The 27,387-nt window shown below is 53.7% G+C and overlaps 1 protein-coding gene and 1 pseudogene across 1 annotated transcript; one reads left to right on the forward strand and one right to left on the reverse strand.

Moving 5' to 3' along the window:
* Nucleotides 1-1,536: 1,536 nt before the first annotated feature.
* On the forward strand, nucleotides 1,537-5,729 carry LOC125351841 (annotated as a pseudogene).
* Nucleotides 5,730-5,921: 192 nt separating this feature from the next.
* Chaf1b (chromatin assembly factor 1 subunit B) lies at nucleotides 5,922-25,432 on the reverse strand. The gene is made up of 14 exons (XM_048346250.1): nucleotides 25,306-25,432; nucleotides 24,441-24,598; nucleotides 23,228-23,360; nucleotides 21,942-22,059; nucleotides 20,210-20,313; nucleotides 16,413-16,509; nucleotides 14,555-14,639; nucleotides 13,291-13,384; nucleotides 11,806-11,875; nucleotides 11,625-11,716; nucleotides 10,103-10,262; nucleotides 8,645-9,064; nucleotides 6,853-6,947; nucleotides 5,922-6,466 (listed from the first exon to the last, which is right to left on the reverse strand). Exons 2-14 carry the CDS (start codon nucleotides 24,564-24,566, stop codon nucleotides 6,375-6,377), a joined length of 1,686 nt encoding a protein of 561 aa, XP_048202207.1. The 5' UTR covers nucleotides 24,567-24,598; nucleotides 25,306-25,432; the 3' UTR covers nucleotides 5,922-6,374.
* Between the last annotated feature and the right edge of the window lie 1,955 nt (nucleotides 25,433-27,387).

Consider the following 27,387-nt stretch of genomic DNA (forward strand, 5'->3'; position numbering starts at 1 on the left):
ACACACACACACACACACACACACACACACACACACACACACACAATAACCTGGAGACAGTCATCTTAGAGTAAAGGAGGTTTATTTTGGCAAAAAAAATATATATATATATATAATTTGTCTAATCCAGATAGCTAGGATCCTCAGACCTCAGCCTCCTGAGTAGCTAGGATGACAGGCGTGGGCTTCCCGCGCCGGGTGGAAAGCCGCCTTTCTACCCACTGGCCGGCAGGAGGACCTCCACCACCGGTCCTTTCTTTCAGCTTGGTACGAGGGAGCGCCCCTCCCCCGCTGCCATGGAAACTTGACCTGCCACCGGCCACCTGCCTGACAGAGCAGCATCCGCAGCCAATCAGAGGACACAGGCAAAGGCTCTGCTGGCCAATGAGCGAGGAGGGCGGTCAGTCCCCGGTCCCACAGCGGGCCTGGGTCATCGCCCAACAGGGCCCGTGGAGGGCCGGATTGGGTTTCCTCCATGTGTTCGCCAGCCAGGAAACAGGAGCCGGGAAATCCACAGCTCTGGCCTCAGAAGAAGAAAACATAGCCCGTGACTCAGAGGCCAGGGCCGACGGCAGACAGACCCCGTTTTGTCCGCCGCCGGGGCCCAGCCGCTCCATGGGGCTCTTGTCTCCTCTGCTGTTAGAGCGGTTTGGCAGCTTCCAGCTCTGGAGGTCCCCTCTCTTCCTGAGGGATGTTTAGCCTGGAAAAGAAAGTCCCCAAAGAGGAACAGAAGGATCTTAAAGAGCGCGCGAGGATGCAGGCTGCGTGCCTTGAGAAGGCCCTGTGGCTTCAATTCTTCAGGAGCAAATTCGGCATCCGCCTCCCTGCTAGTCTTTCCTAGGCCTCCGTCTTCCGCTGGGGAAAAGTAAGCCAGTCTTGGGGCTTGAACTCAGGGTCTAGGCACTGTCCCCAAGCTTTTCTGCTCAAGGCTGGCACTCTGCCACTTGAGCCACACCCCCCTCTTCTGGCTTTTTGCTGGTTAATGGGAGACAAGAGTCTCAAGGACTTTCCTGCTCAGGACTGGCTTTGAACTGTGATCCTCAGAGCTCAGCTTCCTGAGTGGTTAGGATGACGGCAGCGCGCCACTGGCACGTGACTTACCATGCACCTCGATCATCCAAAACTCTCCTCAAATGTGCCCATCCTTCCACGCCACCGGCCAGCACCTAGCCCGGGCCTGTGGTCCCTCTGTGGGCCACGACAGTAGCTTCCTGCCAGGGCTTGCTCCATTCGCCCTTGTCCAAATACCCAGAGCTCCTTCCGAGTCCAAAGCAAGGCTGCTATGCGCCGCAGACGTGCCCAGACTCCCTCCCTCCCTCCCTCCCTCCCCGGACCTGCGCCTGGGTCTCCATCACACGCCGCTGGTCCACCGGCCCATCCGGGCTCGTCCTCCAGGCCTGGCCCCGTGCGGCTTCTAGCTAATTCTTCTCCCCTAACCATCACTCGCGGCGTTTCGAGTGTGGGGTTACAGATCACCCCTCAGGCCGGCTGTTTGTGACAGGCCCAGCTTCCTTTGCCCGGGCCTCAGCCTGGAAGATGACCCCCATTTCAGACCCAGCAGCTCCCCTGCGCCTCGGGTTCCAGTGCCTGGAGGTTAGAGCGACCCAGCCGTGCCCCCGTGCGCCCGGACGGCCAGATGGGGCGCTCCGCTCTCCGGCCGGTGAAAGGAGGAGCGAGCCGCGGGCCTGGCTTCCCGTGACCTTTCACCCCGGCGAGCCCAGGTTCTGGCGACAGTTTCATGACCACGTTCTCCATAAGGAGACGGTCTCGGGGCAGCAGATGACAGTCACTAGCTGTGGTCTTAGGACACGGAGCGAGGTGCCCAGGCCGTGGGTGCCTGGGTTTCCTGGTCTCCCGGGATGCTTTGGGAAGCTGCTCGTGTGGGCGACGTGAGGTGCATTTCAGCAGTCCCTCCGGGGCCCCCCCACGCCATCCTGCCCTCTTCCTAAGGCAGCCAGCGGGGTGGGCGGGGCCTCGCGGCATTCCCACAGCTCCCTGTTTCCAGGCAGAGCCTCCTCACGGTGCTGGCCCTGCGCTCCCGAGCCCCCCTCCACCCGGATGCTGGTGTGGCGGGGGGGGGGGGGCTCACTGTGAGGTAGAACCCTTAATCCCAGCTACTCAGGAGGCTGCCCAGGCAGCAGAGCCCCTGAGACTTATTCAGGGTGTGGGAGGCCAAACTGAGTGGGGATCAAGATCCACCGCTGTTTACACTATTCCTTTGGCTCGCCCATCACACACACACACACACACACACACACACGTCAGCAGCGGGTGTTAGCACGGCCGTGCCCTTACCTGTGCCACAGGTACACCTGGCCGGCACTTCCACCAGCACACCGAGAAGACGGCTCCTACAATCGAGTCGCGCCTCCGAGGCCCGCTCAGCGCTCGGCCTCCACGAACCACGTGCCCAGACCAAGGGGCGGGCGGCCGGGAGGCCGTGCTGGGAGGGGCCGGCGGCGGTGGAGCCGCTCCCGGGGGGGTCTCCACGCGTGCACAGATGCAGTCTGCCCTCTGACCCTGGATTCGGGGGTTCCAGGCGCTTCCTGCACCCCCAGACGGCCAGGAACCTCGTGGAGGGAAAGAGAACAGCCCCCCCCACCCGGGCCCCTCCCGCGTGGGGTCACCCCCAGTCCTCCAGCCCGGCTCCCCGCAGGCCCTTCGTGCCCACATTTTTTTTTTCTTTTAGCACAGTCGCCTTCTGATGGAATTCTTACTGTTGGTCTCTACCGACTAAGACGAACGCTCCGCGGGGCCGAGGGTCCTGTTAGGTTCTGGTACATTCTCCGGGGCTGGGGGACGCTGGACACGTATTGAACGAGTGAGCAAATGAATGAACACGGGGAGAAGGTCTTCCCACATGTTCCTCTTCCCCGTCCCCGGCCGGCCCAGCCCAGCTTCTGGGCGGGTTCACAGTGGGGACAGTGACCTCTAGTGGCCGCTGAGAACACGTGCACCAACACGAGTGTCACACTTCAACACGTGAGCCAAGTGTGATCTTGCTTACCTTCTAGTCGTTTGACTCGGTTGTTCTTTTGGGTGGATGGCCCCCCTTCCTTTCCTCTCACCTCGGTCCCCTGCCAAAGTAGGCAACGTCCGAGTTTCTAAAGCAATGCAGAACCTTCCGGTGCAGACATTAAGGAACTGTCATCTACTTTACTAAGCAGCTGATGTGTTCAGCATTCACCAGAAAGTGACATTTTATAATAATTGTTATTTGGCAATTCCTATTCTTTTTTTTTTTTTCGGCCAGTCCTGGGCTTTGGACTCAGGGCCTGAGCACTGTCCCTGGCTTCTTTTTGCTCAAGGCTAGCACTCTGCCACTTGAGCCACAGCGCCACTTCTGGCCATTTTCTGTATATGTGGTGCTGGGGAACCGAACCCAGGGCCTCGTGTATACGAGGCAAGCTCTCTTGCCACTAGGCCATATCCCCAGCCCCAATTCCTATTCTTATTACTAAATTAAACATAGTCATTTTCTATATGGTGTAACACCTCTCACCCTTGAAGGGCCACAGCCGGGGGAGCAGGCTGTGGGCTTCGCGGGCTTTCTGCCGGCCTCTGGGCGGCTCCTCCCATCCACGCATCAGAGCGAATGGCATCCAGCCAGCATCCTGGCCATCCAGCGTCCATCCGTCCATCCGTCCATCCGTCCATCCACCCATCCATCCATCCACCCACCCATCCATCCATCCACCCATCCATCCAGCATCTCGTAAGAACAGAACGTGGGCTCAGCCCAGGTGCCACAGACAACGCCTCTCGACCCCAAACCACCCGGCACCTCGGGAGCCCAGGGGGCTGGAGAAACCCCAGTCCACAGCTCGCACGCACCCACAAAGAAGAGAGCACAGGATCTTCCTGAGGCCCAAGCAAGCAAGGAAATTTCGAGCCACACACGGCTCCCTTTCTTGGTGTGTTTTTTTTTTTTCTTTGCTTGGAAAAGCCACCTAAAAGTTTAACTAACTGTATCTAAAACAACATCTCGACTTTCTCCTTTAAGAAATCCACCACAGGATTCCATGGCGGCGTGGCAGCGGGGCAGCAACAACCCCGGAAGAAAGGTAGAGCAGCAACAAGAGACTCTCCTCCAGCCAAGAAAACTCGAACACGCCAGACACAAGATATGAAAAAGGGGCCCGCGGCTGGACAAAAAGATAATGAGGACAGGACCAAAGACAAGCAAGAAACTGTGAAGGCCTTGCTGTGAAAAGGCAAAGCTCCTGTGGATCCAGAGTGTGTAACCAAGGTGGGACAGGCTCATGTGTATTGTGAAGGAAACGATGTTCATGATGTCATGCTTAATCAAACCAATCTCCAATTCAACAACCACAAGTACTACCTCATTCAGCTGTTAGAAGATGATGCCCAGAGGAACTGCAGCGTCTGGATGAGATGGGGCCGAGTTGGGAAGGTGGGGCAGCACCGCTTGGTGGCTTGCTCGGATGACCTCACCAAGGCCAAGGAAATCTTTCAGAAGAAATTCCTTGGCAAAACGAAAAACAATTGGGAAGCTCGTGATTAGTTTGAGAAAGTGCCTGGAAAATATGACATGGTACAAATGGACTATGCCACCGATACACAGGAAGAAAATGAAACAAAACAGAGGAGGCTCTTAGTGATGCCTTGGAGCCAGCATCCAAGCTAGACCTTCGGGTGCAGGTGCTGATAAAGCTAATCTGTGATGTCCAAACCATGGAAGAGATGATGATTGAAATGAAGTATGACACCAAGAAAGCCCCACTTGGGAAGCTGACCATAGCACAAATCAAGGCAGGTTACCAGTCTCTAAAGAAGATTGAGGATTGTATTGGAGCTGGCCAGCACAGACAAGCACTCCTGGAAGCATGCAATGAATTCTACACCAGGATCCCACATGACTTTGGACTCTGCACTCCACCATTAATCCATACAGACAAAGAACTGTCAGACAAAATACACCTGCTAGAGGCATTGGAAGACATTGAAATTGCCATTAAGCTAGTGAAGACAGAACTCAAAAGCCCAGAACACCCCCTGGACCAGCACTACAGAAACTTACATTGTGCTTTGCACCCTCTAGACCATGAAAGTTATGAGTTCAAAGTGATTTCCCAATACCTACAGTCTACCCACGCTCCTACACACAACGACTATACCCTAACTTTGTTGGATGTTTTTTGAAGTGGAGAAAGAGGGGAGGAGGAAGCCTTCAGAGAGGACCTATCTAACAGGATGTTGCTATGGCACGGTTCCAGGCTGAGTAACTGGGTAGGAATCTTAAGCCATGGGCTTCAAACTGCCCCACCTGAGGCTCCCATCACAGGTTACATGTTTGGGAAAGGAATCTATTTTGCTGACGTGTCTTCCAAGAGTGCCAATTACTGCTTTGCCTCTCACCTAAAGAACACAGGACTGCTTCTTTTATCAGGGGTAACTCTAGGTCAGTGTAATGAGCTACTGAAGGCTAATCCAAAAGCAGAAGGATTACTTCAGGGCAAACACAGCACCAAGAGACTTGGCAAAATGGCTCCTAATCCTGCCCACTTCATCACCTTGAATGGGACAGTGCCCTTAGGACCAGCAGGTGACACAGGAATTCAGAATCCAGAGGGTTATACCCTCAACTACAATGAGTTTATTGTCTATAATCCCAACCAGGTTGGTATGTGATACCTTCTAAAAGTTCAGTTTAATTTCCTACAGCTGTGGTGAGTGTTGATATTAAACCAGAAAAGATACAGTCTCCAAGCAAGAAAATAAGAAATATCTTTTAAACTTTTTTGATATTTTGTATAATAAAATGGTATACATCTAAAAAAAAAAAAAAAAGAAATCCACAATGATAAGTAACCCCCCCAGCGAGGCTTTCTGCACACACACACACACGCGCGCGCACACACACACACACACACACACACACACAGATTGGGGACCAGCATGGGCATTGCTACCTCACACCCGAGCAAACAAGAACAGACACAGCTTTCCAAGTTTAATCAGCTAGTCAGAAGCTCACTCTAACCATCGCTTTAAACCCAGCAGTACAGTCTCCCCCTTCCCTCCAGGAAGTCCGCACTTCCACGAGTGTTTCCAGGAGGATTACTGATTTCCACACTAGATAACGCTGGGCTGCTGTGGTTTCACAGACGCATCAGAGGGGGGATTTAGTCTGTTATGCTATCCACGTTCTCCAGTTGAAAATAAACGACGGAGTCCAAGAACGTGCATACTTCTGGGGGGAAACCAGTGCATGTGTTTCTCGCTATCGCAAATCCATTTCTGGGTAGCCGCGTTCCCCTCCGGTGCGTCTGGGCTTCCCGCTCCCTCCCGGCACACTCGGTACACTTGGTGTGTGCCGGCCCCACCGGGCCGCAGGCGGAATCCGGGTCCCATCACGGGCCTGGGCTTTGGCGGTCTCCCTTGTCTTCCTCCAGTCTGGGCCGTTTCAGTTCTGGAGGGCTGCCCTGCGGGGCTGCAGGCAGCTCTGAAATATTAACAACCGAAGGTCAGCAAGGAGAGGAGGATTTCTGTCTGTCCATGTACACTGAGCTGATGTTTACAAAATGTGGAACCAAGACCAAGACTGAGCACCCGACCGTGCACAGGGGAGCTCTCCAGCCCACAGAACCATCCCACCCAAAGCACGAGCAGCCGGGGGGCGGGGTGGGGGGGTGGGGGGAGAGACACACGGTGAAGCCACTACTGAGCTCCTGAGGATGCTTTTACTACTCCTGCTGAGACACAACCAACCAGGAAGTCTAAAAGATGATTCCCAGCATGCATTGTGCTTCCCCAGAGCCGACTTCAAACCACGGGATGAAATCTTCAAAAGAACAGGAAAGAAGATGTTCTATCTGCTATAGGACTTACCTGATGCCATTTCTTCTGTGGAAGAGGTGGACATTAGGCCGCTTGGTAGAGAATTTGGTGGAGTCTCTGTCTTTACGGGTGTTAAATTTATTCTCCTTGATTAAAAGAATAACGATTAAAGAGGCAAAAATTCCTTGGTATCAAAGGAATTGTTTATGCATGACCCTAAGTTTCAAAACTACCAAAGGAATTAAGCAGGCCAGGCATTAAGCTTAACGCTGCACTCAGGGATAGAATAAGCAAGGACTGCGTTCACCCACTAAGAACGGCAGCGACGCTGACAAGACTCGGCCTCAGAGGCTGCGTTCTGCTCACCAGCAGTGGCCGAGCGGACCCTGGGCAGACACAAGGTCTACGTAGGAAAAGGAAGTGCCCACTCTCGCTTTTAAATCCCAAGTTTTCATTTTTAATATTTTAAAAATTACAACAAGAAAGGCAGAAAATGATTTTTTAAAAAAATCAAGACACTGAAAGCAACTTAGCACCAGAGGTATTTCACAGAATACTTCTGCCTAAAAGACAAGAGGTTTAAAAATGTCCAGCTGCTCTGTGGAAATCAGAGTTAAACCTTAGAAGAAGTGAGAGAGAGAGGGGTTGCGGAGGGGAGGGTGGGGTGGGCGGGGCGGGGAGAGGCAGGGACAGACAGCGGCACAGCCAGAGGGGACAGGACGGCTCCTCCACCGCACAGCTGGGGGCACGCCTGGCCATGGGTGTACAACGTGTGCATGACCATAACGTAACCTGCACACACGTACGGCCCCCTGGTGTGTGGATGAAAAGGAAAAAGAAACCCAATGTTTAAAAAGGCACTTGCTACAGTTTGGATCAGTAGCTCCCAGGAGGGGGGCGACCCTGGGGGAAGGAAAGTCAGGCGAGTGGGGGCAGGGGCGGGCCTGCACAGGGACGAGGCGCCCTGGCCCCTCCCGTGTCTGCCTCGCAGGCTCCATGCCAGGGGCAGTGTCCTTGGCCCTGGCTCCTGCTGAGTGACCACGGCCTGAAACCTCTGAAGAGCTCATATCAAGCCTTCATCGCGGTACACCGATTGCCCCGGTACTGATCACAGCCAACAGGACTCTGAGGAACGGGGTGGGGGTGGGGGTGGGGGCCTTGATCTGCATGCCAGAAAGCGCCTGCTGCTACCTTGGGCAAGTCAGCCCGGAAAAAGAACAAACGCATTTCCTCCTCTCCTGCAGGGCTCAGAATCTAAGGGGAGGGAGGGGGTAATGGGGGGACAAACACCTGCTACCCAATGTCTGCTTCGAGGGGAGGGCTGAAGGAGCACAGAGACCACGAGCACCAAGGGCGCTTTCCAGTGGGCCTTTCCACGACTGGAGGCTGGGCGCCGGTGGCTCACGCCTGTGATCCTAGCCACTCAGGAGGCTGACCTCGAGGTATCGCTGTCCAAATGGGAGGAGGAATCCACAAGACTCTGATGTCCAACCAACCACCAGAGAGCTGAAGTACAGGTGTGGCTCAAGTGGCAGAGGGGTAGCCTTGAGCAGAAAAAGCGGAGGGACAGAGTGCCCGGGCTTGGAATCCAAGTTCATTAAAAAAAAAAAAACAAAAACCCACCACGTCCAGAGTGGCCGGGAGGGGCAGGAATGGGATTTCCCAAGGCAGGTCACAGCCTCGCAGGGCAGCCCTCAGCACGCGCTCGGTACGCTCCCCCAGGGCGAGGGACCGGCCACGGGAGGTGGCCGAGGCTCCTCCATGCAGAGAGGCGGGGGTGGGGGGGGGGAGCACGCGAGGAGGGCTTCGCTCCGGGCCTGCGTGCCGGGGCCGGCGCTCTTACCGTGAGGGCGGCTTGCTCCAGGCCTGCAGGGTGTTCAGCGTGACCCTCCGCGACGGGGGCGCTCTGGGGATCTGACTGCTGGGCTGCAGGACCTTCTCCTCGGAAGGCCCCGGCAAGGGGTTTTTGACGCCGGGTGTCAGGGACGGTGTGTCTGGCGGCGTGTCCTTGGCGGCGGGCGGGGGCGACGTCCCGGGGCTGCTGGGGTCCTGGGCTCTGCCGGCCACGCCTCCCTCGGCGGGTCCGGACCCCGGGGAAGCCCCCTGCTGCAGCGGGCTCTTGGTTTTCTTCGCTGTATCCGGGGTCCTCACGGTCAGCACGGGCTTCTCTTTCAGGGGTATGCCAAGTTCATCTTTCTCGAATGTCACAAACGAGCAATAACCATCCGTAGAAGAAATGGCCAGGAAGGTTCCATCGCTGGACCTGGGTCCCCAAAGCCAGGGGGAAAAGGGATGTGACCAAAACCTACGGGCTACGCCTAATCTTTTCTTGACAAATTAGGAAATTGGAGTCCAACCAGTATCACAGACTTGGGAACAAAATTCAGAGAGCACAAGCTAGCAAGGGTGGTTTGTGCAAACTTCCCAGGTCTGCAGCTTCCTTTCCCGCTCCTCTCTTGGCCTCCCACTTCAGTGCAAGCGACGCGCACTGCTGCCAACATCCACCTGACGCACATGACCTTTCTTTTTCCCAAGGTGAAATTAAAGGGAAAAAGTTATAAAGAACATGGTGGCTGGGAGTGCAGCTCGGTGGTAGAGCGCTTGCCTAGCTAGCATGCATAAAGCCCTGGGTTCGATTCCTCAGCACCACATACACAGAAAAAGCCAGAAGTGGCACTATGGCTCAAGTGATAGAGCAATAGCCTTGTGTCAAAAGAAGCTCAGGGATAGTGCTCGGCTTTGAGTTCAAGGCCTGGGAGTGGCCAAAAACAAAAAGAGCATGGTGGGTAGGATACCAGTAGCTCACGCTTGTAATCTTAAGCACTCAGAAGACTGAGATCTCGAGAACAGCAGCCCGGGAAGGAAAGCCCTCGAGACTCCATCTCCAAAATAAATAGCAGAAAGCCAGGCTGGACGTGTGGCTAAATGGTAGAGCACCGGCTGAGCAAGCAAGCTGAACAAGTGCAAATCCCCTGGTGTAGGCAAAACAAAAGAAAAACGGCATCGACGGCCGGTGGCTAGGCCTCCCCCGCGGCCAGCGAGGTACCAAGCAGGCCGCAGAGGCTGCGCAAGGCCCACCGGTGGCAGGGGAGGGCAGGTGACACTCCAGGGACAGTCTTGGTTCGGGGGTCTTCCTGGGGGCTGCCGGGTGATGGCTTCTTCCAGGAGACCGGACCTGTCTGCAGATGCGCAGGGCCTCTGGGCCTCCGCTCCCGCGGGAGCCCGAGCACCCTGGGAAGCCGCCGCCCGCCGTGGAGGGAGGCAGGCCGCCCGCGCCGGGGCGGGCAGGGCGCGCACTCACCAGGAGATGTCGCTCAGCGTGTGGTAGTGGATGTTGGACACGTAGCCGAAGGGGAACGGCTGCTGGGTGTCGTAGAGCAGCACCGAGTCCTCGGAGGCCACGGCGAACACCACGCGGTAGGGCAGCCGCAGCAGCTGCGCGCTCGGCGCCTGCGCTGGCTCTGCGGGACGGGCGGGCACGGGAGTCACCACCCTGCTTCCCAAGGGAAAGACGAGTCCCCCAAAGCCCTCTCCCGGGAGCACGCGGGGCGCCATTTTACCAAAACTCAGTTTACTGTGGTATTAACAAACGGATTTGGCTCCTAAGCTTCTATATGAACAGAGGAGAAACCGCTAAGAGCCAGAGAGGGCAGTGTCACAAACAATCACAGGCACTGAGGTCCAAAAGAGACGAGAAAACACAGTGAGACTTCACGTGCTGAAAAGCGTGGTGTCAGCGCAACACTATCAAGTGTTTTCCGTTCTCTACTCAGTTAATGGTTGTTTGTTTGCATTAAGAATTGCAGGGTTAGAACCGGCTTCTGGTTCCAGCCATAGGGTAAACAAGGACCAGCTTCATTTCCCAACTGGAAAACACCAAAATACCAAGGAGGGATCATCAGCAATGAGGTACAGGGGCCCGAGAGAGGGAGCCCGGGGGTGGGGCCCACGGTGGCCTGTGGGTCAGGCGCAGGTGGGTGGAGAAGGCGGAGTTGGGAAGGCCAGGGCTGGCCCGACCCACCCCACCTGGGAGCAAGCCCGAAGCCAGCATGTTCCCAGGCGGGAGGAAACAGGGATGGGGGGGAGGGGGCTGGAAAGCAGCCAAGCCCAGGGAGGGCTGCAGGGCTGCTGGTCACAGACACTAAGTTACCGCGAGACAAGCAAGGAGTTCTGCTGTGTCCTTACACAGGAGAATGACCAGAGATAATGATAACCCGTGTATGTCAGAAAGGCTAACTGAAGGATTCTTTTCAGTGATTTTACAACAAAAACTGCTGTCTGAGATGCATGCACCCTGACTAGAACAGTGTATCCAAACAATCACATATAGAGCTGGGCACTGTGGCCCACTGCTAGAATCCTCGCTTGTCAGGAGGCCAGGAGAGGGAGGACCAAGGTTCAAGGCCAGACTGGGTAGTAAAGCTCATGAAATCCCATCTCAAGCAGTAAAAGCTGAGGAGGGCGGTTCACGCCAGTACTAGCTATGTGGGAAGCACAAAGAGGAGAATGGCAGTCTAGGCGGGCCCAAACAAAAATGAAGACCTCATTTGAAAATAACATAAAACAAAAATGGCTGGGGGCATGGTCCAAGTGGTAAAGCCCCTGCCTAGCAAGCAAGAGGCCCTGAGTTCAATCCCCAGTGCCACCCAAAATTTCAAAATAAACATATCATATAGAACCCCATCAATATGACAGTGTTTTGTAACTAAATTAAAGCGAATCCACATACTGACCCTTCCCAGAGGACAAACCAAACCACCACCACCACCACCACACACACACACGCACACACACGCGCGCGCACACATACTCGCGGCCCATACCTGTTTCCACGGCCGGCCTTAACTCAAAGTAGACTGGACAGCAGCGAACAGCCAGCGTGGCCTTTCCGGGGCAGGGAAGATGGGCCACAGGCCTGCAAGAGGACCACAGGTTGGATGCAGGCCGCCACTCCGCAAAGGCACAATGGCGGCAGTCTCTGTTCTACTGTTTTCAGTTGCATACCTTTTAAGGTTTTTCCTGGAGAAAACGTACGTTGTGTTCATGACATTCTCGCCAGATTCCACACATCCAGCTGGGGGGCAACGAAGAGGGGGGAAGACAGTGGGTGTTATAGCTGCTCCCAGCAAAAGCTCAAGAGCCTTCGATTTGGGGGTCATGGGATACCTTTCCTTCAAGTAGTATTCTCTGGCCAGTGCTCTTGACTGGATGATGATGATGTAGTTGTACAAAGAGGTTACGCTTCCCTAAGTCAGGTGCTTCTTGGTCGGTGTCACCCCTTCGTTCATTCTCTCCCATTTCCCCCCTCCTGTCCTACCCTCAATTCCCACAGTGTTTTTGACTCTGAGGACAAACCTAACTATTCAGTCATGATCTGGTCCTCCTCGCTCCAGACCTATCTACCTGTCAGCTCTAGCTGAGGGCGCGCAGCCCCTGGGACGCTGGGGCAGGAAAGCTGTGACCTTGGAAGGCCCTTGCCAACTGGGCTGGTGATGCGCTGCGACCCTCTGTGGCCTGCGTTCGAAGGCCGAGAGCTGCCCGCGGCTGCCAGGCCCCTGGCCTGGGCTGCACCTCAGCCTCGGGCAGCTCCAGACGACTCTTCCTGCATATTTTCCTTGGTGGTCTTCTTGCCGATTCTTCTCTTTTCCTTTTTTTCTTTGGTACTGGGACTTGAACTCGGCGCTTCACTCTTGCTAGACAAGCACCAACCCCAGTCCCCTGACCGACTCTGAGGGGACACTGCACCAACGTGTAGCTGCCCTCTCTTCCAATTCCCCCACCAACTCAGCCTGCTTTATCTTCGGCCAAATAAAAGTTCTACTTCAAACACAAACAGGCCTCGCCTTTCTTTAAGAATGTCTAAGTTTCCAGTTCTAGCTCTTCCTCATTCCTAAAATAGCCCTCTAGATTTTCTGGTGTGAGTGTTGTTTCTATATTTATATTTGGGTACTGAATTCACCTGGAATTGATTCATATTTCTCTGGCACCGGGGTTTGAACTCAGGGCCCTACGTGCTTGGTTTGCCTGCCCAGTTGGCACTCTACCACTTGAGTCATGCCTCCCGTTCTAGTCTTTTGCTGGTTTGGAGTCTCGAGGACTTTTCTGCCTGGGCTGGCTTTCACCCTCGACCCTCCAGGCCTCAGCATCCTAAGTAGCTAAGATTACAGGTGTGAGCCACCAGTGTCCAGTTTAAATAGCACAAATTATAAAATGGAAATGTATGGAAGAGAAAACGATCTCTCTCAGAAGTGACAGCTCGTTAGAACCACTAGTAAACCTTCTGAAAATTCCAGAGGGCCCATCAATGTCCACCCCAGACGGGCTTAGCCACCGTGAGGGGCGACGCCGGCAGCGCTGCCGTTAGGAGGCCACCTCCGGAGGGTCGGCCGCGAAGGTGACTGAACTTCACTGAGCTGAAAGGGCAGCCTCACCACGGGGGGCAAGGACAGCCCTGCTCTGCCATCCACGCTCCAACGCTGTCAGACACACCTGGCGTGAGGAGCAAAGACCCATCAGGGGTGAAACTGAGTCTCCGGAAGAAGGATTTCATGCTGTCATCGTGAAACATCCGGTAACTTCTCGCCTGCGACACAGGAAGTTTGAAAGTCATACCAAATCTTCACACTCACGATAAAGGCACACTAGTGGTTACGGACTTAGTAACACACGACACAGAAGCGATGACAACCAAAGGATCACAGAAGCCCACGGAGTGATCACGCATGGGAACCAATCGCGTTCGCTAAGGAAGGCTGTGCCTGTGTGTGTGCGCGTGGGTGGCTGCAAAGGTAACTCGTGCTGTGAGCAGTGAGGACGCGCGGCACGTGGCCAGCAGCGCCCCGGCGCGGGCGGGGGCTGGGAGGGGCGGGAAGGCCACCGGGAGAGCTGCTGTGTGGGATGGCTGGGTCTCGTCTGCCGGCGGGCGCTGTGTTTACACGGCCCTGGGTTCTCGGGAACCTGGGGAGGCAGCTACCGCGGGCCGGTGCCTCGGGGCCGGCTGGCGCGGCTCACGCGGCCTCACCTCGGGCCGAGCCTAGGCACCAGGTCCCTTGGCAACGGCGGACTTCCTCCCTTCACCGGAGTGCGTGGGCCTTCTTCTTCCTAACCCAGGCCGGCCCGACGGCCTGCCTCGGCTCTCCACGGACCCGCCACGCGCGGGGCGTCCAGCCTGCTTTCTTGAGTCAATGCCGGGCCCTCGCTGTGCCCTGCTCGACGCCAGCCAGGTGAAGCACCCGCTCGGCAGCCGTGCAGGCGGGGCTTCCCAGCCGCCCCCACGGGGAAAAAGCCACGCTCCAGCGACAGCTCTCCACCGCCAAGGCGGCTCACGCCCAGCCTCCTGGCCGCCGAGGATGCTGGGATCTGACGGGCACGGTTCAAAGCCAGACTGGGCAAAACAGTCTGGAAGACTGTCTCCAATTGACAAGCAAAAAGCCGGCCCGGGGCTGTGGTTCCAGTGGCAGAACGTCAACTTGAGTAAAAAAGCCGAGCAAGACTGCGAGGCCCTGAGTTCGAACCCCAGCTCTGGCACGCACGCACGCATGCACACACGCGCACACGCACATAAAGCTCTGCTCTGATCCTGGACACCCTACTTTCACACAGACTGGCCCAGTTCCCACATGAACTGAACCTTCACGTCCCAGAGGAAGCTGCAGCGAAGCGCAAAGCTCCAGGTTCAATTCCCAGTACCACCGATAGCGGATTAATAAGCAAAGGAAAGTTCTGTTGAGAGAGAATGTCAAGGTGGCCGTACCTCTCCTTCGGCCCCGATTCCGGAGAGCATCTTCGACACATTAAAAGCCACCCGTTTCTTCTGCGTGCTGTACACGCGCAGTACCCTGTGAGAGCACACAAGTCTGAGTTTCCACCTCAAGTAAGTGAGCTAGGCTTCACACAGAAGCCATTGCACCTGTCCACGGCCCCCCGAACCGTTCCCAGCCTGCAGGAACACCACCACTATGCACACCATCCACGTTACCAACCCGGACTAAGCCAGCGAGCTAGGAAGGTGAGCCAGTTAAAGCAGAGGCTAATGCATGGGAGTCTCATTTTCATTCAGTGTTTCTTTTCAAGTAGGTTTTGTGTTTACCAAGGTCTTGTTTGCTGGAGTAAGGAAAACAGCCAGCAAGTCTGGCTCCCGTTATTTTGTTTCTGTTTGTTTTCCTTTGTAGTTCCGGAGGTTAAACTGAGTTTTCTAGATAAGCGCTCCACCCCTTGAGCCACACAACCCCAATCAAATCTGGCTGTTAAGCATTATTATTCCCACTAATCAAACTGTGGTATTCTACATCTCCTGAAGGCCAGGAAACAAATGCCATTCGCAATATACATGAGGGGTCTACAAAAAATAAACGCGACCTTTACATGTTGCTTGTTTCTTGTGGTGGTGCTGTGATTTGAACTCAGGGCCTTGCTAAACAGGTGCTATACCACTTTGAGTCACTCCACCAGCCTTTACCTGTTGCTTTTATTCCAGGGTTTATGGAGTCTTTTCTTTTTTTCTTTCTGAATCTGTCCTAGGGCTTGAACTCAGGACCCAGCACTCAGGACCCCTAAGCTTTTGTGCTCAAGGCTAGTGCTCTACCACTCTGAGCTCCAACTCCATTTCTGGCTTTTTAGTCATTAGTTGGAGATAAGAGTCTCATGGACTTTCCTGCCCAGGCTGGCTTTGAACCATGACCCTTAGATCTCAGCCTTCTGAGTAGCTAAGATTAATTAGGTATGAGTCACCTTCTTTTTAGAAAGGCACTCTTATCCAGGCATCAGTGGCTCACATCTGTACTCTTAGCTATTGAGGAGGCTAAGGTCTGAGCGTCATGGTTTGAAGCTAGCCCAGGCAAGAAAGTCCGAGAGACTCTTAACTCTGATAAACTACTCAAAAAAAGCTGGAAGTGGTGCTGTAGCTCAAACGGTAGAGTGTTAGCCTTGAGCAAGAGAGACTCAGGGACAACGCCCAGGCCCTGAGTTCAAGCCCCAGGACCAGCAAAATAATAATAATACCAACAACAATAAGGCACTCTTTCAACCACTTCGGCTACTCTTCAGCCCTAAATTCTTTGTTCTAAAAAACATAGTTAAACACAATTAGTGCCAACACAGCACAAGATTTCCTTTCAACAAAGGAAACAAGAACAAATGAATCAAATCAAGGCTATAATTTATCTTGGTAACGTTGTGATTTAAAAAAGCTCTGCAGGGGAGGGGGGAGGGGGAATGAGGGACCAGGTAACAAACAGTACAAGAAATGTATCCAATGCCTAATGTATGAAACTGTAACCTGGGGCTGGGAATATGGCCTAGTGGCAAGAGTGCTTGCCTCATATACATGAAGTCCTGGGTTCGATTCCCCAGCACCACATATACAGAAAACGGCCAGAAGTGGCGCTGTGGCTCAAGTGGCAGAGTGCTAGCCTTGAGCAAAAAGAAGCCAGGGACAGTGCTCAGGCCCTGAGTCCAAGGCCCGGGACTGGCAAAAAAAAAAAAAAAAAGAAAGAAACTGTAACCTCTCTGTAATTCAGTTTGATAATTAAAAAAAAGAAAGAAAGAAAGAAAAAAAAAAGCTCTGCAAAAAATTTCAAGTAATCGAGACAACATGCCAAATACTGACATACCTGTCACAACTCAGCGTGGCGATATACTGACCCAAAGGATCCCAGGTCACTCCTTGCACGTAACTTTTGTGCTCATTAAAAATGGAAACCTTTTGTCCTACAAAAAAAAAAAAAAAAACCACAAAGCATTACCAAAACCCACTTGGGAACAGATTTTGTACATTACAGTTTAAGCGTTACTCCCTTTATTCCATTCTATCACCCACAGGCAGTAAGGGGGAGCAGGGGCTCTGTTCAAAGTCCTGTGTCGATCCCAAAGACTCCAGCCAAGTGCCGGTGCTCACGCCTGTAATCCTAGCTAGGCAGGAGGCTGGAATCGGAAGAGTGCAGTGCAGCTCTGCAGCTCGAAGCCAGCCTGGGCAGGGAAGTCCGTGAGCCTCTTACCTCCAACTAACCAGCACAAAGCCAAGAGTGGCCAGGCCAGAGAGGCCAGAGGGTCAGGGGGACAGCAGCCAGGCCCAGCGTGCAAGCCCCGGGACCCGCACGGAAGGCACAGCCCACGTGTCCACCAGCTAGGGGGACCGACGTGGCCCGCAGGAGTGGGCAGCCCGGGAATCAGGAAAACCGAGGTCGGTTCTCCAGGCTCCACGGGGTGAAGGAAGGAGATGCAGGAGCGGAAGGGAGGACGAGAGCCATGGCCCGACCCCCGTGCCGGGCGCAAGGGTGCCGTGGTGAGGACCGTGCGTGGGGAGAAGAGCCAAGAACAGCAACAGCAGGGGGACAGGTGCTTGACAGAGACCCTGGTGGGCAAGGGAAAGGCCTGAGGGTTGGGTGGGCCAACAGCAGCACTGTGCTGGGGGGTGGCGATCTGTGTTTTAAAGAAGAAACTGAGGTTCAGAAAAGATGTGCAAGGGCGCAAGGCTTAGGAGGTGACACACACCCGGAAGGGCTGAGGAGAGGGGGAGGGCGAAGGAGCTCTGGGGAGCCCGGGCTGGGTACCAGGGGCCCACACCTGCAATCCTTGGTCAGGAGACCGAGAGCTGAGAATCACGGTTCTAAGCTAGCTCAGGCAGACAAGTATGAAAGACACGTATCTCCAGATAAGCGACCAGAAGCTCAAAGTGGAGGTTTAGCTCAAGAGGGGGACCCCAGACATGAGCAAAAAGGCTGAGTGAGAGCTTGAGGCCCTGAGTTTAAGCCCTACTGGTACAAAAAGCAAGCAAGAAAGCAAGAAAGCAAACAAGGACTGAAAAATCAATACATGCTTTTTTTGGTTGTTGACTGTGGGGCTTGAACTCAGGACATGGGCCCTGCCCTACGTGGACCCACAGCTTTACTTCTGGTTTTCTGATGGTTAATTGGAGATGAGTCTCACAAAAGCTGGGTACTCAGGCTTGTAATTCTAGCTACTCAGAAGGCTGTGATTTGAGGAGCATGGTTCGAAGCCAGCCCAGGCTGCAAAGTCTGTGAGAGTCCATAACCTACTCAAAAAAGCCAGAAGGGGCGCTGTGCCTCAAGTGGTAGAGTACTGGCCTTGAGCAAAAGAAGCTCAGGGACAGAGTCCAGGTTGGGTGTACGACCAGCAAAAAAGGAAAAAAGTCTCACAGGCTTTCCTTCCAGGGCCGGCTTTGAACCTCAATCCACAATCTTCGCCTCCTGGGTAACTAGGATCACAGGTGCGAGCCACCAGTGCCCAGCTCCCACAGATGCACTTGACCCTAGGCTGGGGCTTGTTCTGAGATGAAATAAAAGGGACGGTGCAGGAACACGAGCACTGGGGGGAACCTGGCGGAGAGAACACCAGAAGCCAGCAGGGCTCAGAGGTGAGAAGGAAGGGCCCCCGGGAGAGGTCACACTGGCTGACGCTGACATGACAGGCGAGCTGTGGCAGAGGTCAGGATGTGACCTTGACCTCGGCCTTGGTCCAGGTCCCTGGACATCCTAATCGCAGCCACAGGCACCAACATCCACTCGGCTCCCACCAGTCCTTCCTCCACACAAACCCCAACCAAATCCTTGCCCACCGGTTCGTGCCATTGCCACATCCAGCCCACACCACGATCGTCTCTCCCCTGAATCCCTTCCCCTCTGCCAACGGGCTCCGCCTGCCTCCATGTGACTCGAGTCCGTCGGCCAGGTGCCACCCAGGGATTCTTCTGGAAGCCTAAGCACGAAGACCACACGGCATTCAGACATGCGTAGGGTGAAATCTAAAACCCTCTCTGGGGTCCACAACGGTGTGTGGCCTGCCCGGCCCCCCTCCACCTCTGTGGCTCTCGCCCTCCCTCACTGCTTCCGTCCGCTACTCTGAACGTGCGGCTCCTACCCTGGGCCCGCACTTCTGCGGCTCCGGCAGCAGTGCTACGGCTCCCGTCACAGAGGATGTGGCCATGGGCTCCTCATTTCATTCAGCTCTGCTCCTACCTCAAATGCTCTGGGGGGCTGGGAATATGGCCTAGTGGCAAGAGTGCTTGCCTCGGATACATGAAGCCCTGGGTTCGAGTCCCCAGCACCACATATATAGAAAACGGCCGGAAGGGGCGCTGTGGCTCAAGTGGCAGAGTGCTAGCCTTGAGCAAAAAGAAGCCAGGGACAGTGCTCAGGCCCTAAGTCCAAGCCCCAGGTCTGGCAAAAAACAAAATCAAATGCTCTGGTACCTCACCACCAACAACCTCACCAGTCTGTGTCTCTGTAGGACATCCCCCCTGTACAGAACCATTTCGTTCCCGTAGTGGCCAGCAGTTGTATGCAGAAGCACTCAGATGGTGAGACCACGTTGAAGGCCACTGCAACTGGCTTAGGGGCAGGATGGATAACTGCCTTACGGACACTGATTTGTGCCCGACAACATGGTGGTGCCACTCACTTGCCTTCATTTTGCCAGGAAAATGAGTGTGGGGTAAACGTTAGAAAGAGGATGACAGCTGGGCACTGTGGCTCACATCTGTAATCCCAGCTACTCAGGAGGACGAGATCTGAGGAACACGGCTTGTGAGACTCTTATCTCCAATTAGCCAGCAAAAAGCAGAAAGAGGAAGTGGGGCTCAAGAAGCAGAGCAACAGTCTTCAGTGGGGAAAAGAAAAGGCCAAGGGAGTAGTAGGAAGCCCCGAGTTCAAGATCCAGTAAGGACGTGCATGCACGCATGCACACACATACAAAGAGGGAATGAGGAAGAAAAGAAGGCAGGGGAAGGGAAGGGAGGGGAGGGGAGGGGAGGGGAGGAGAGGGAAGGGAAGGGGAAAAGAAGAAAAAAGGAAAAAGACAGAGGTGGGGCAGGGAAGAAGGCGGCCTAACTGAAAGGCACAGAACCAGGCACAGAGAAGAATCAGCACAGTGCCGAGGCAGTGGCAGATGCCCAGGCAGATGCCTGGGTCCTGGGGACAACGAGTAGTCTGCACACTGGAAGAGGTTTGAATGAAGGGAAATGACTAGGAATGAACTATTGCTGCTTTGGCATCCGACACTATTTCTATAGCACCGAGCGTGTCACGTGTTCCAGTCCCCTCCCCCAGAGCAGGGCATGAGGTCCTCAGCTTCCCAAGAACCCCTGGAATGAAAAATGACACCCCTCCCCCCCCCCACACAGGACTTTTACCTCAGCTCAGTGCCTGCCTCTCAACTCCACACCCAGAGGCTGTATTTAGATTTTGCCTCTCTCAGGCACCTTGAATTCTCAACACCATCACCAAGCTTCCTGGGTTCTGACTGGGGTGCTAAAAGTTGGGTCCGTGGCCATGTTGAATCAATCTGTCTCTTGTTGGCTGACTTCAATTCACTGAAGAAATCCTTCACGCAGCTCTCGAGGGTAGAGCGGGTCAGGACATTCCTTCTGCTGACAGTGCCGTCGTCCACCTACCTTTACTGACATCCCATATGATGGCTGTGTTGTCCACTGAGGCCGAGGCCATCAAGTTCCCATGCGCTGCCCAGCAGATGTCGTACACGTCCTCCAAGTGGCCCCTGAGCCCACAGACCACAGAGGAGAAAACAAGCGGACAAAGAGATCAAACACACGACATGCTAGAGTCTCCAACCCAGCCGACCAACAAGTATGTTCAGGAATAAAACTGATTCATTTTAGTGGGGTGCTGGAGGCTTGTGCCTGTAATCTCAGCTAAGATCTGAGGACTCAGGTCCAAAGCCGGCACAGACAGACAAACCCAAAAGACTCTCATCTCCAATTAACCACCGAAAAGCCAGAAATGAAGGTATGGATCAAGAGGTAGAGAACTAGCCTTGGGAGGAAAAGGATAAGCCAGAGTATGAGGCCAAGTTCAAGCTCCAGTTCTGGCACCAAAAATAAACAAATAAATAAATGATTCATTTTAGCTAGTGTGGTGATAAACACCCATCATCCCAGCACTTGGCAGGCGGGGCAGGAGAATGGGCAATTCAAGGCTAGCTTGGGCTACACAGCAAGATCCTATCTCAAAAATAGAAAAAAAAAAAAAAAAGGCTTATTTTTACTCAAGAAAATTCTATATCAAACAGTAAAATAATATCCATTACAAACACGTTGCTTGGGCTGGGGATATGGCCTAGTGGCAAGAGTGCCTGCCTCATATATATGAGGCCCTGGGTTCGATTCCCCAGCACCACATATACAGGAAACGGCCAGAAGTGGCGCTGTGGCTCAAGTGGTAGAGTGCTAGCCTTGAGCAAAAGGAAGCCAGGGACAGTGCTCAGGCCCTGAGCCCAAGCCCCAGGACTGGCAAAAAAAAAAAAACACCAAAAAACAAACACGTTGCTTTTTGTTTTGTTTTGTTTTATGTGTTGTTGGTCATGGGACTTGAACTCAGGGCCTGGATGCTGTCCCTGAGCTTTTCTGCTCAAGGCTAATGCTCTATTATTTTAAGCCACAGCTCCACTTACAGTTTTCTGGTGGTTATCTTATTTTATTTTGTTTTTGCCGGTCCTGGGGCTTGAACTTGCAGGACCTGAGCACTGTCCCAGGCTTCTTTTTTTTTGCTCAAGGCTAGCACTCTACCACTTGAGCTACAGAGCCACTTCCGGCTTTTTCTATATATGTGGTGCTGAGAAATCAAACCCAGGGCTTCATGTATACGAAGTGAGCACTTTACCACTAGGCATATTCCCAGGCCAGTTTTCTGGTGGTTCATTGGAGATTAAAATCTCATGGACTTTCCTATCTAGGCTGGATTCAATCTTCAGATCTCAGGCACCTAGGTAAGATTGCAGGTAGAAGCCACTGGCACCTTCCTTACAAACATATTTTTGTCCTTTGTTGTCTTATGCCTGACATAAGTAAAAATTTTAAGTTAGACATAAAGGTAAAAGGTGGGTATGGTGACACACGTCTGTAATTCCAGGCTGATGTGGAAGGACAGCGAATTCAAGGACAGCCTGCGCTACCTGCCAAGACTCTGCCTCAAAACAGAGGATGTGCGCCCATGATCCCAGCCCTAGGACACAGGTGGCAAGCCAGAGGACACCTGGGATTACACAGTGAGTTCCACACCGGCCTGGGCTGCCACAGTCACAAAAACCAGAAGAACAAATGAAAGCAGACACAAAGAGCAGAAGGCATCGAAGGCAGGCACCGCTCCTAGAGCCCCACCCCAGGTTACCTCAGGGTCTTCACCACAGTCCAGTTCTCCTTATTCAGCTGAGCCTCGTCCTCATCCTGAAAAGCCATCTGTTCCGGCTCCTTGTTGTCGTTCACCTTCCACAGCAGGATGACAGCATCTGCGCCAGGGGTCAACGGAACACAGGCCAGCCTGACAACTAACTCAAGGAAGGCGGCTCCCGCCGGCCATCCCAGCTACTCAGGAGGCTGAGACCTGAGGACCGTGGTTCAAAGCCAGCCTGGGCAAGAAAGTCTGTGAGACTCTTATCTCCAACTAACCACCAAAATGCTAGAAGTGGCGCTGTGGCTCAAGTGGTAGAGGGACCAGCCTTAAGCAAAAAAAAAAGTTCAGGGACAGAGCCCAGGCCCTGAAGTCAAGCCACAAGACCATCCATCCATCCATCCATCCATCCATCAATTGATGCAGGCTTCTGACCCTTTAAGACCAAAGGACTTTGCAAAATGAGAGCTACTGTCGTTGTCATCGTGCACAACCTCACAGGAAATTACCTTCCCCCTCCCCAGGGACAGTGTGCATTTCCCATGAACTCACATACATGCCACACTCTGAACATTGTGACACCAAACTCAACTGGGTCTTTTCCTTTTTCCTAAACAAAAACGGAGATTTCTGTTTTATTTTATACCGTTTTCTAGACTCTTTTAAAGTACGGCGTAAAGCCTTACTTTTTTGCTTTGGTGGTGGTGGGGTTTGAACCCTCGGCCTCCTGCTCTCCAGGCCAGGCAGGCGGCTCTGTACCTGAGCTCCATCCCCTAGACATAAAGGTTTATTCTACATAAGAGCAGGACGAGAATAGGAACGAGCATTTATTATAGGGCCACCCCCTAAAAATGTTCCCAAAGACAATTCATGACAGAGACAAGAAACTGACCTGGAATATCACAGACACATAACTCCCAATCAAAGGGGGCCCCGGAACGAGTAGGGAAGGAGCTGTTCTCAAATTCATCCTGAGGTTTATGACACTGCCCTCCACTCCTGCACTCTGACACACCCCAAAATGTTATTTTGCTGAGCTACCTAAATACTGTTATCAGAAGTAAAAAAAAAAAAAGCTGTTCCAGTTCAAATCTATTTTTTTGGGGGGGGGAGGATACAAAGTCTTGCTACATAGCACATACTGTCTTCAAACTCATAATTCTACTATTTCAGCCTCTTCCCTATCCCCAAGTGCTAGGATTAAAGATGTGTGTCACTACACCCAGTTCATGGCATGAGACTCATAGGTATCAGGTTTTCCAAGGAATATGGAATACAGTACTCACCATCTCCTCCTGATGCCAAAATTCCCCCAGTTGGAGAAAAACGCACAACATTAACAGCTTTGGTGTGACGGGCAAGATTGGACAAAAATTCCACAATGGCTTTTCCATCTGGTCCTTTTTCTACCTTCCAAATCTGTGAACAGCAAAAACATTCACTAGGAAAACATAGTGTTGAAAGGCGCTGCTAGCTCAGGCCTGTCATCCTAGCTACTCAGGAGGCTGAGATCTGAGGACTGCAATTCAAAGCCAGCCTGAGAGGACAAATCTGCAAGACTGCTCTCTTTAACCAGCAAAAAGCTGTTAGTGAAGGTGTGGTTCAAAATAGTAGCCTACAAGCCTACAAGTCCCTGAGTTCAAGCACCAAGTAAAAAACATGCAGTGAACACCTACCATGTTGCTTGGATTAAACAATTCTATGCTTATTTTGCAGGGAGAAAGTTTAACTCTCTTTGTGGAGAGAATCAATTAAATGAAGGAACTACGCTATCTAAAGTATAAAGCAGGGCTGGGGATATGGCCTAGTGGCAAGAGTGCTTGCCTCATGTACATGAAGCCCTGGGTTCAATTCCCCAGCACCACATATACAGAAAACAGCTAGAAGTGGCACTGTGGCTCGAGTGGCAGAGTGCTAGCCTTGAGCAAAAAGAAGCCAGGGACAGTGCTCAGGCCCTGAGTTCAAGCCCCAGGACTGGCATAAATAAATAAATAAATAAAGCAAGCAAGCATGCATACAGCAGTAGCTGTGCTGTGTGCCCTGGTCCCTCTTACTTTTGTCTAGAACAAGGCCTCGCCCCAGGGGAACCCCTCAACATATTGTAAAACGAATGGCACTCACTGTTTACTCCAAGCCTTGATGGTACGGCAATGCACTGGGGTTGGCTGATATTAGTTGTACTTATTCATTTATTTTAATTTCTGTGTGTGCCGCTACTGGGGCTTGAACTCAGGGCAAATGCTGTCTCTCTGACTTTTTGGCTCAAGACCAGCAACAGCCTACTTTTTGCTTTTCTGGTGGTTAATTGGAGATAAGAGTCTCAGGGACTGTCCTGCCTGGGCTGGCTTTGAATCGGGATCCTCAGATCTCAGCCTCCCAAGTAGCTAAGATTACAGGCGTGAGCCACCAGCACCAGGCTTGGTTCTACAAATAAAGGAATGAAAGTTTCAAGCTCCAAGTATGTCTTCTTCGGGCCTGACGATCTTGGCTCCGACTTACTCTGACGGCGGTGTCCACCCCGGCCGATGCCAGCCTGTGGATCTTCCCGTTCGCGGTGTGCTGGAAGTCCAGGCTATACACAGGCTCCTTGTTGTGCCAGGCTATTTCACACGTGACAACCTTCATCCTCCCACGTCTGGACCTACAGAAAGTTCCTCCTGCAGCAAGCAAAAAGCACTAGCGCCGAATTCTAGGACAACAGAGCGGGTGGAAGCCTATTGAGCAAGTGCTCGCTCACCCCGGCCAGGAACGGCTGGCTGAGATGGCACGCAGGGTGGGAAGAAGACCCAGGAAAGTCCTGCTTCAAATGCTTCCTTGATCCCTCCTGGGGAGGGGACCCTGGGGTGGGCGGTGGGGAAGCCCCTCTTCCAGGAGGGGACAGTAGGAGAAGCTCCCTCTCCTCGGGGAGGGGACACTAGGAGTGGGGAGGCCCCTGCTAACGGGGAGGGGACACTGGGGGTGGGGAGCACCCTGCTCGCAGGGAGGGGACACTGGCGAGGAGCCCCCTCTCCTCGGGGAGGGGACACCGGGGGTGGGGAGGGGACACCGGTGAGGAAGTCTCCCTGCTCGTGGGTAGGGGACACCGGGGGTGGGGAGCCCCCTGCTCGTGGGGAGGGGACACCGGGGGTGGGGAGCCCCCTGCTCGTGGGGAGGGGACACCGGGGGTGGGGAGCCCCCCTGCTCGTGGGGAGGGGACACCGGTGAGGAAGCCCCCCGCTCGCGAGGAGGACAGCGGCTCGGGCAGTCGGGCCGGCCTAGCAGGAGGAGGCTGCGCGGGGCCCCGGCAGGGCCGCCCGCCCGCCCGCCCGCACTCCGGAACTACTTCCCTCCCAGCAGCGCCCCGCGCCCCGCGCCCCGCGAGTACCTCGGGCCGGGGCCTGACTCGCCCCCTCAGAACCGCGGGGGCTTGGTGGGGGGGGAGGTCGCCAACTCCAGAAGCCGAACCCGCAGGGACGCGCCGGCGCAGCCACCTCCCGCCGTCTCGCGCGGCGCTTCCCGCGCGCCGCAGGCCCCGCCCCCAGTGGGCGGCGCGAGGCCAGGTCCGGCGCGTGGCGGGCGTGGCCACGGCGATTTCCCATTTAGCCCCCAATGGGCGGCGCTCCAGAAGCGGCAGGTTCCGCCCCTGAGGGCGGGGCCAAGGCGAGGTGCGTGGTGGGCGTGGCCACGGCGGTTTCCTCTCTTCCGGTGGGCGGGACTCGTGGAGGCTGGCGCGGTGCCCCGTAAGTGGCAATCACCCACCCACCCACCGGGGCAGAGTCGGGCCGCAGGGCGGCGGGAGGAAGAAGGGCCGGGCCGGGTGCTGGCTACGGCTGAGTCGGACTTCCATACAGGACAGGCGGAACGCACTCGTGAGACTCGCACGAGGAAGGTGGCTTAGCGGCCCAGCGCTCGCCTCGTAGACACGAAGCCCCGGGTTCGAGTCCTCGGCATCACATACACGGAAGTGGCGCTTGGCTCGAGTGGTAGAGCGCTAGCCTTGGGCTGAAAGGCTCAGGGACAGAGCCCAGGCCCTGAGTTCAATCCCCAGGGCTGGCCAAAAAAAAAAAAGAAAAAAATTGTGCAGAGCCACAGTAATAAAAATCAGCTTGAGATAAAGACAGACATGAAGAGCGGTGGAACCTTCTAGAAGACACAACTACAACCCTTGGACCCTTTGAAAGGAAGCACACACTGAAGATGCTCCTGAAAGTGAAAGGAGTCCCCTATTTCTGTGTGTATAAAAGTCAACAAGACCTATAATATTACAAAGTAAAGGTGGGATAGATCATAATTTGCTTTTCTGCCCAAGCCTGGAACTCACTATTCAGCATCTGGCACTTTCATTCACTGGTTAGCACTCTACCACCTGAACCTTGGTCAAACCCTGGCAATTCTTTTCTGAATCAGCCTGAAAATAAGAGCGAGGCTGGATAAATGCTTCAAATGTAAAAGTTTCTGCACAAGCTGGGCCCTGGTGGCTCACGGCTGTCATCCTAGCCACTCAGGAGGCTGAGATCTCAGGGTCTCGGTTAGAAGCCGGCCTGGTAAGAGTCTGTGACTTTTTTTGTGTGTGTGCCAATCCGAGGGTTTGAATTCAGAGCCTGGGCGCTGTCCCTGAGCTCTTTTGCTCAAGGCTAGCGCTCTACCACTTTGAGCCAGTGCCACGTACAGTTTTCTGGTGGTTAATTGAAGCTAAGAGTACACTTTCCTGCTAGGCTGGGTTTGAACCGTGATCTTCAGATCTTAGCTTCCTGAGTAACTAGGATTACAAGTATGAGCCAGTAGTGCCAGGCGTGTCAGACTTTTCCTCCAATTAACCCACCAGAAATCCAGAAGTGGAACTGTGGCTCAAAGTGGCAAAGCACTACCCCTGAGCGGAAAGCTCAGGGATAGCACCTATAGGCCCTGAGCCCCATGACCACTACCACCACCAAGTTTCTACACATCAAAAGGAACAATTAGTAGAATTAAGACACAACCCACAGATAATTTTTTGTTGTGCTCTACCATTCGAGCCATAGCACCACAGTTTTTTGTTTTGTTTTTTTGTAGTTATTTTGATGACTTAATTGGAGACAAGAGTCTCACGGACTTTCGAGCCTAGGCTGGCTTTGAATCACAATCCTCAAATCTCAGGCTCCTGAGTAGCTAGGATCATAAGCATGAGCTACTGGTGCCCACATGAGAGAAAATCTTTGCCAGCTCTTCAACAGTGGAAGGATTAATAACATACAAAGAGCTTTAAAAAAAATTAGAAATCAAGTAAACTAGTTAATAAATAGGCAAATGAAACAATTCTCCAAAGAAATACAAATGACTGGTTAACTATATGAAATGTTCAACATACTAGCCAAAAAGGAAATACAAATCCAAACTACACCAAGATTCTCTTTCACCCCAGTCAGAATGGCAGTCATCAAGAAAACAAATGCTATACAACAGACCAACTGCTAACATCATATTAAAT

This window comes from Perognathus longimembris, chromosome 5, assembly GCF_023159225.1.
Source record: "Perognathus longimembris pacificus isolate PPM17 chromosome 5, ASM2315922v1, whole genome shotgun sequence".
Lineage (NCBI taxonomy): Eukaryota > Metazoa > Chordata > Mammalia > Rodentia > Heteromyidae > Perognathus > Perognathus longimembris.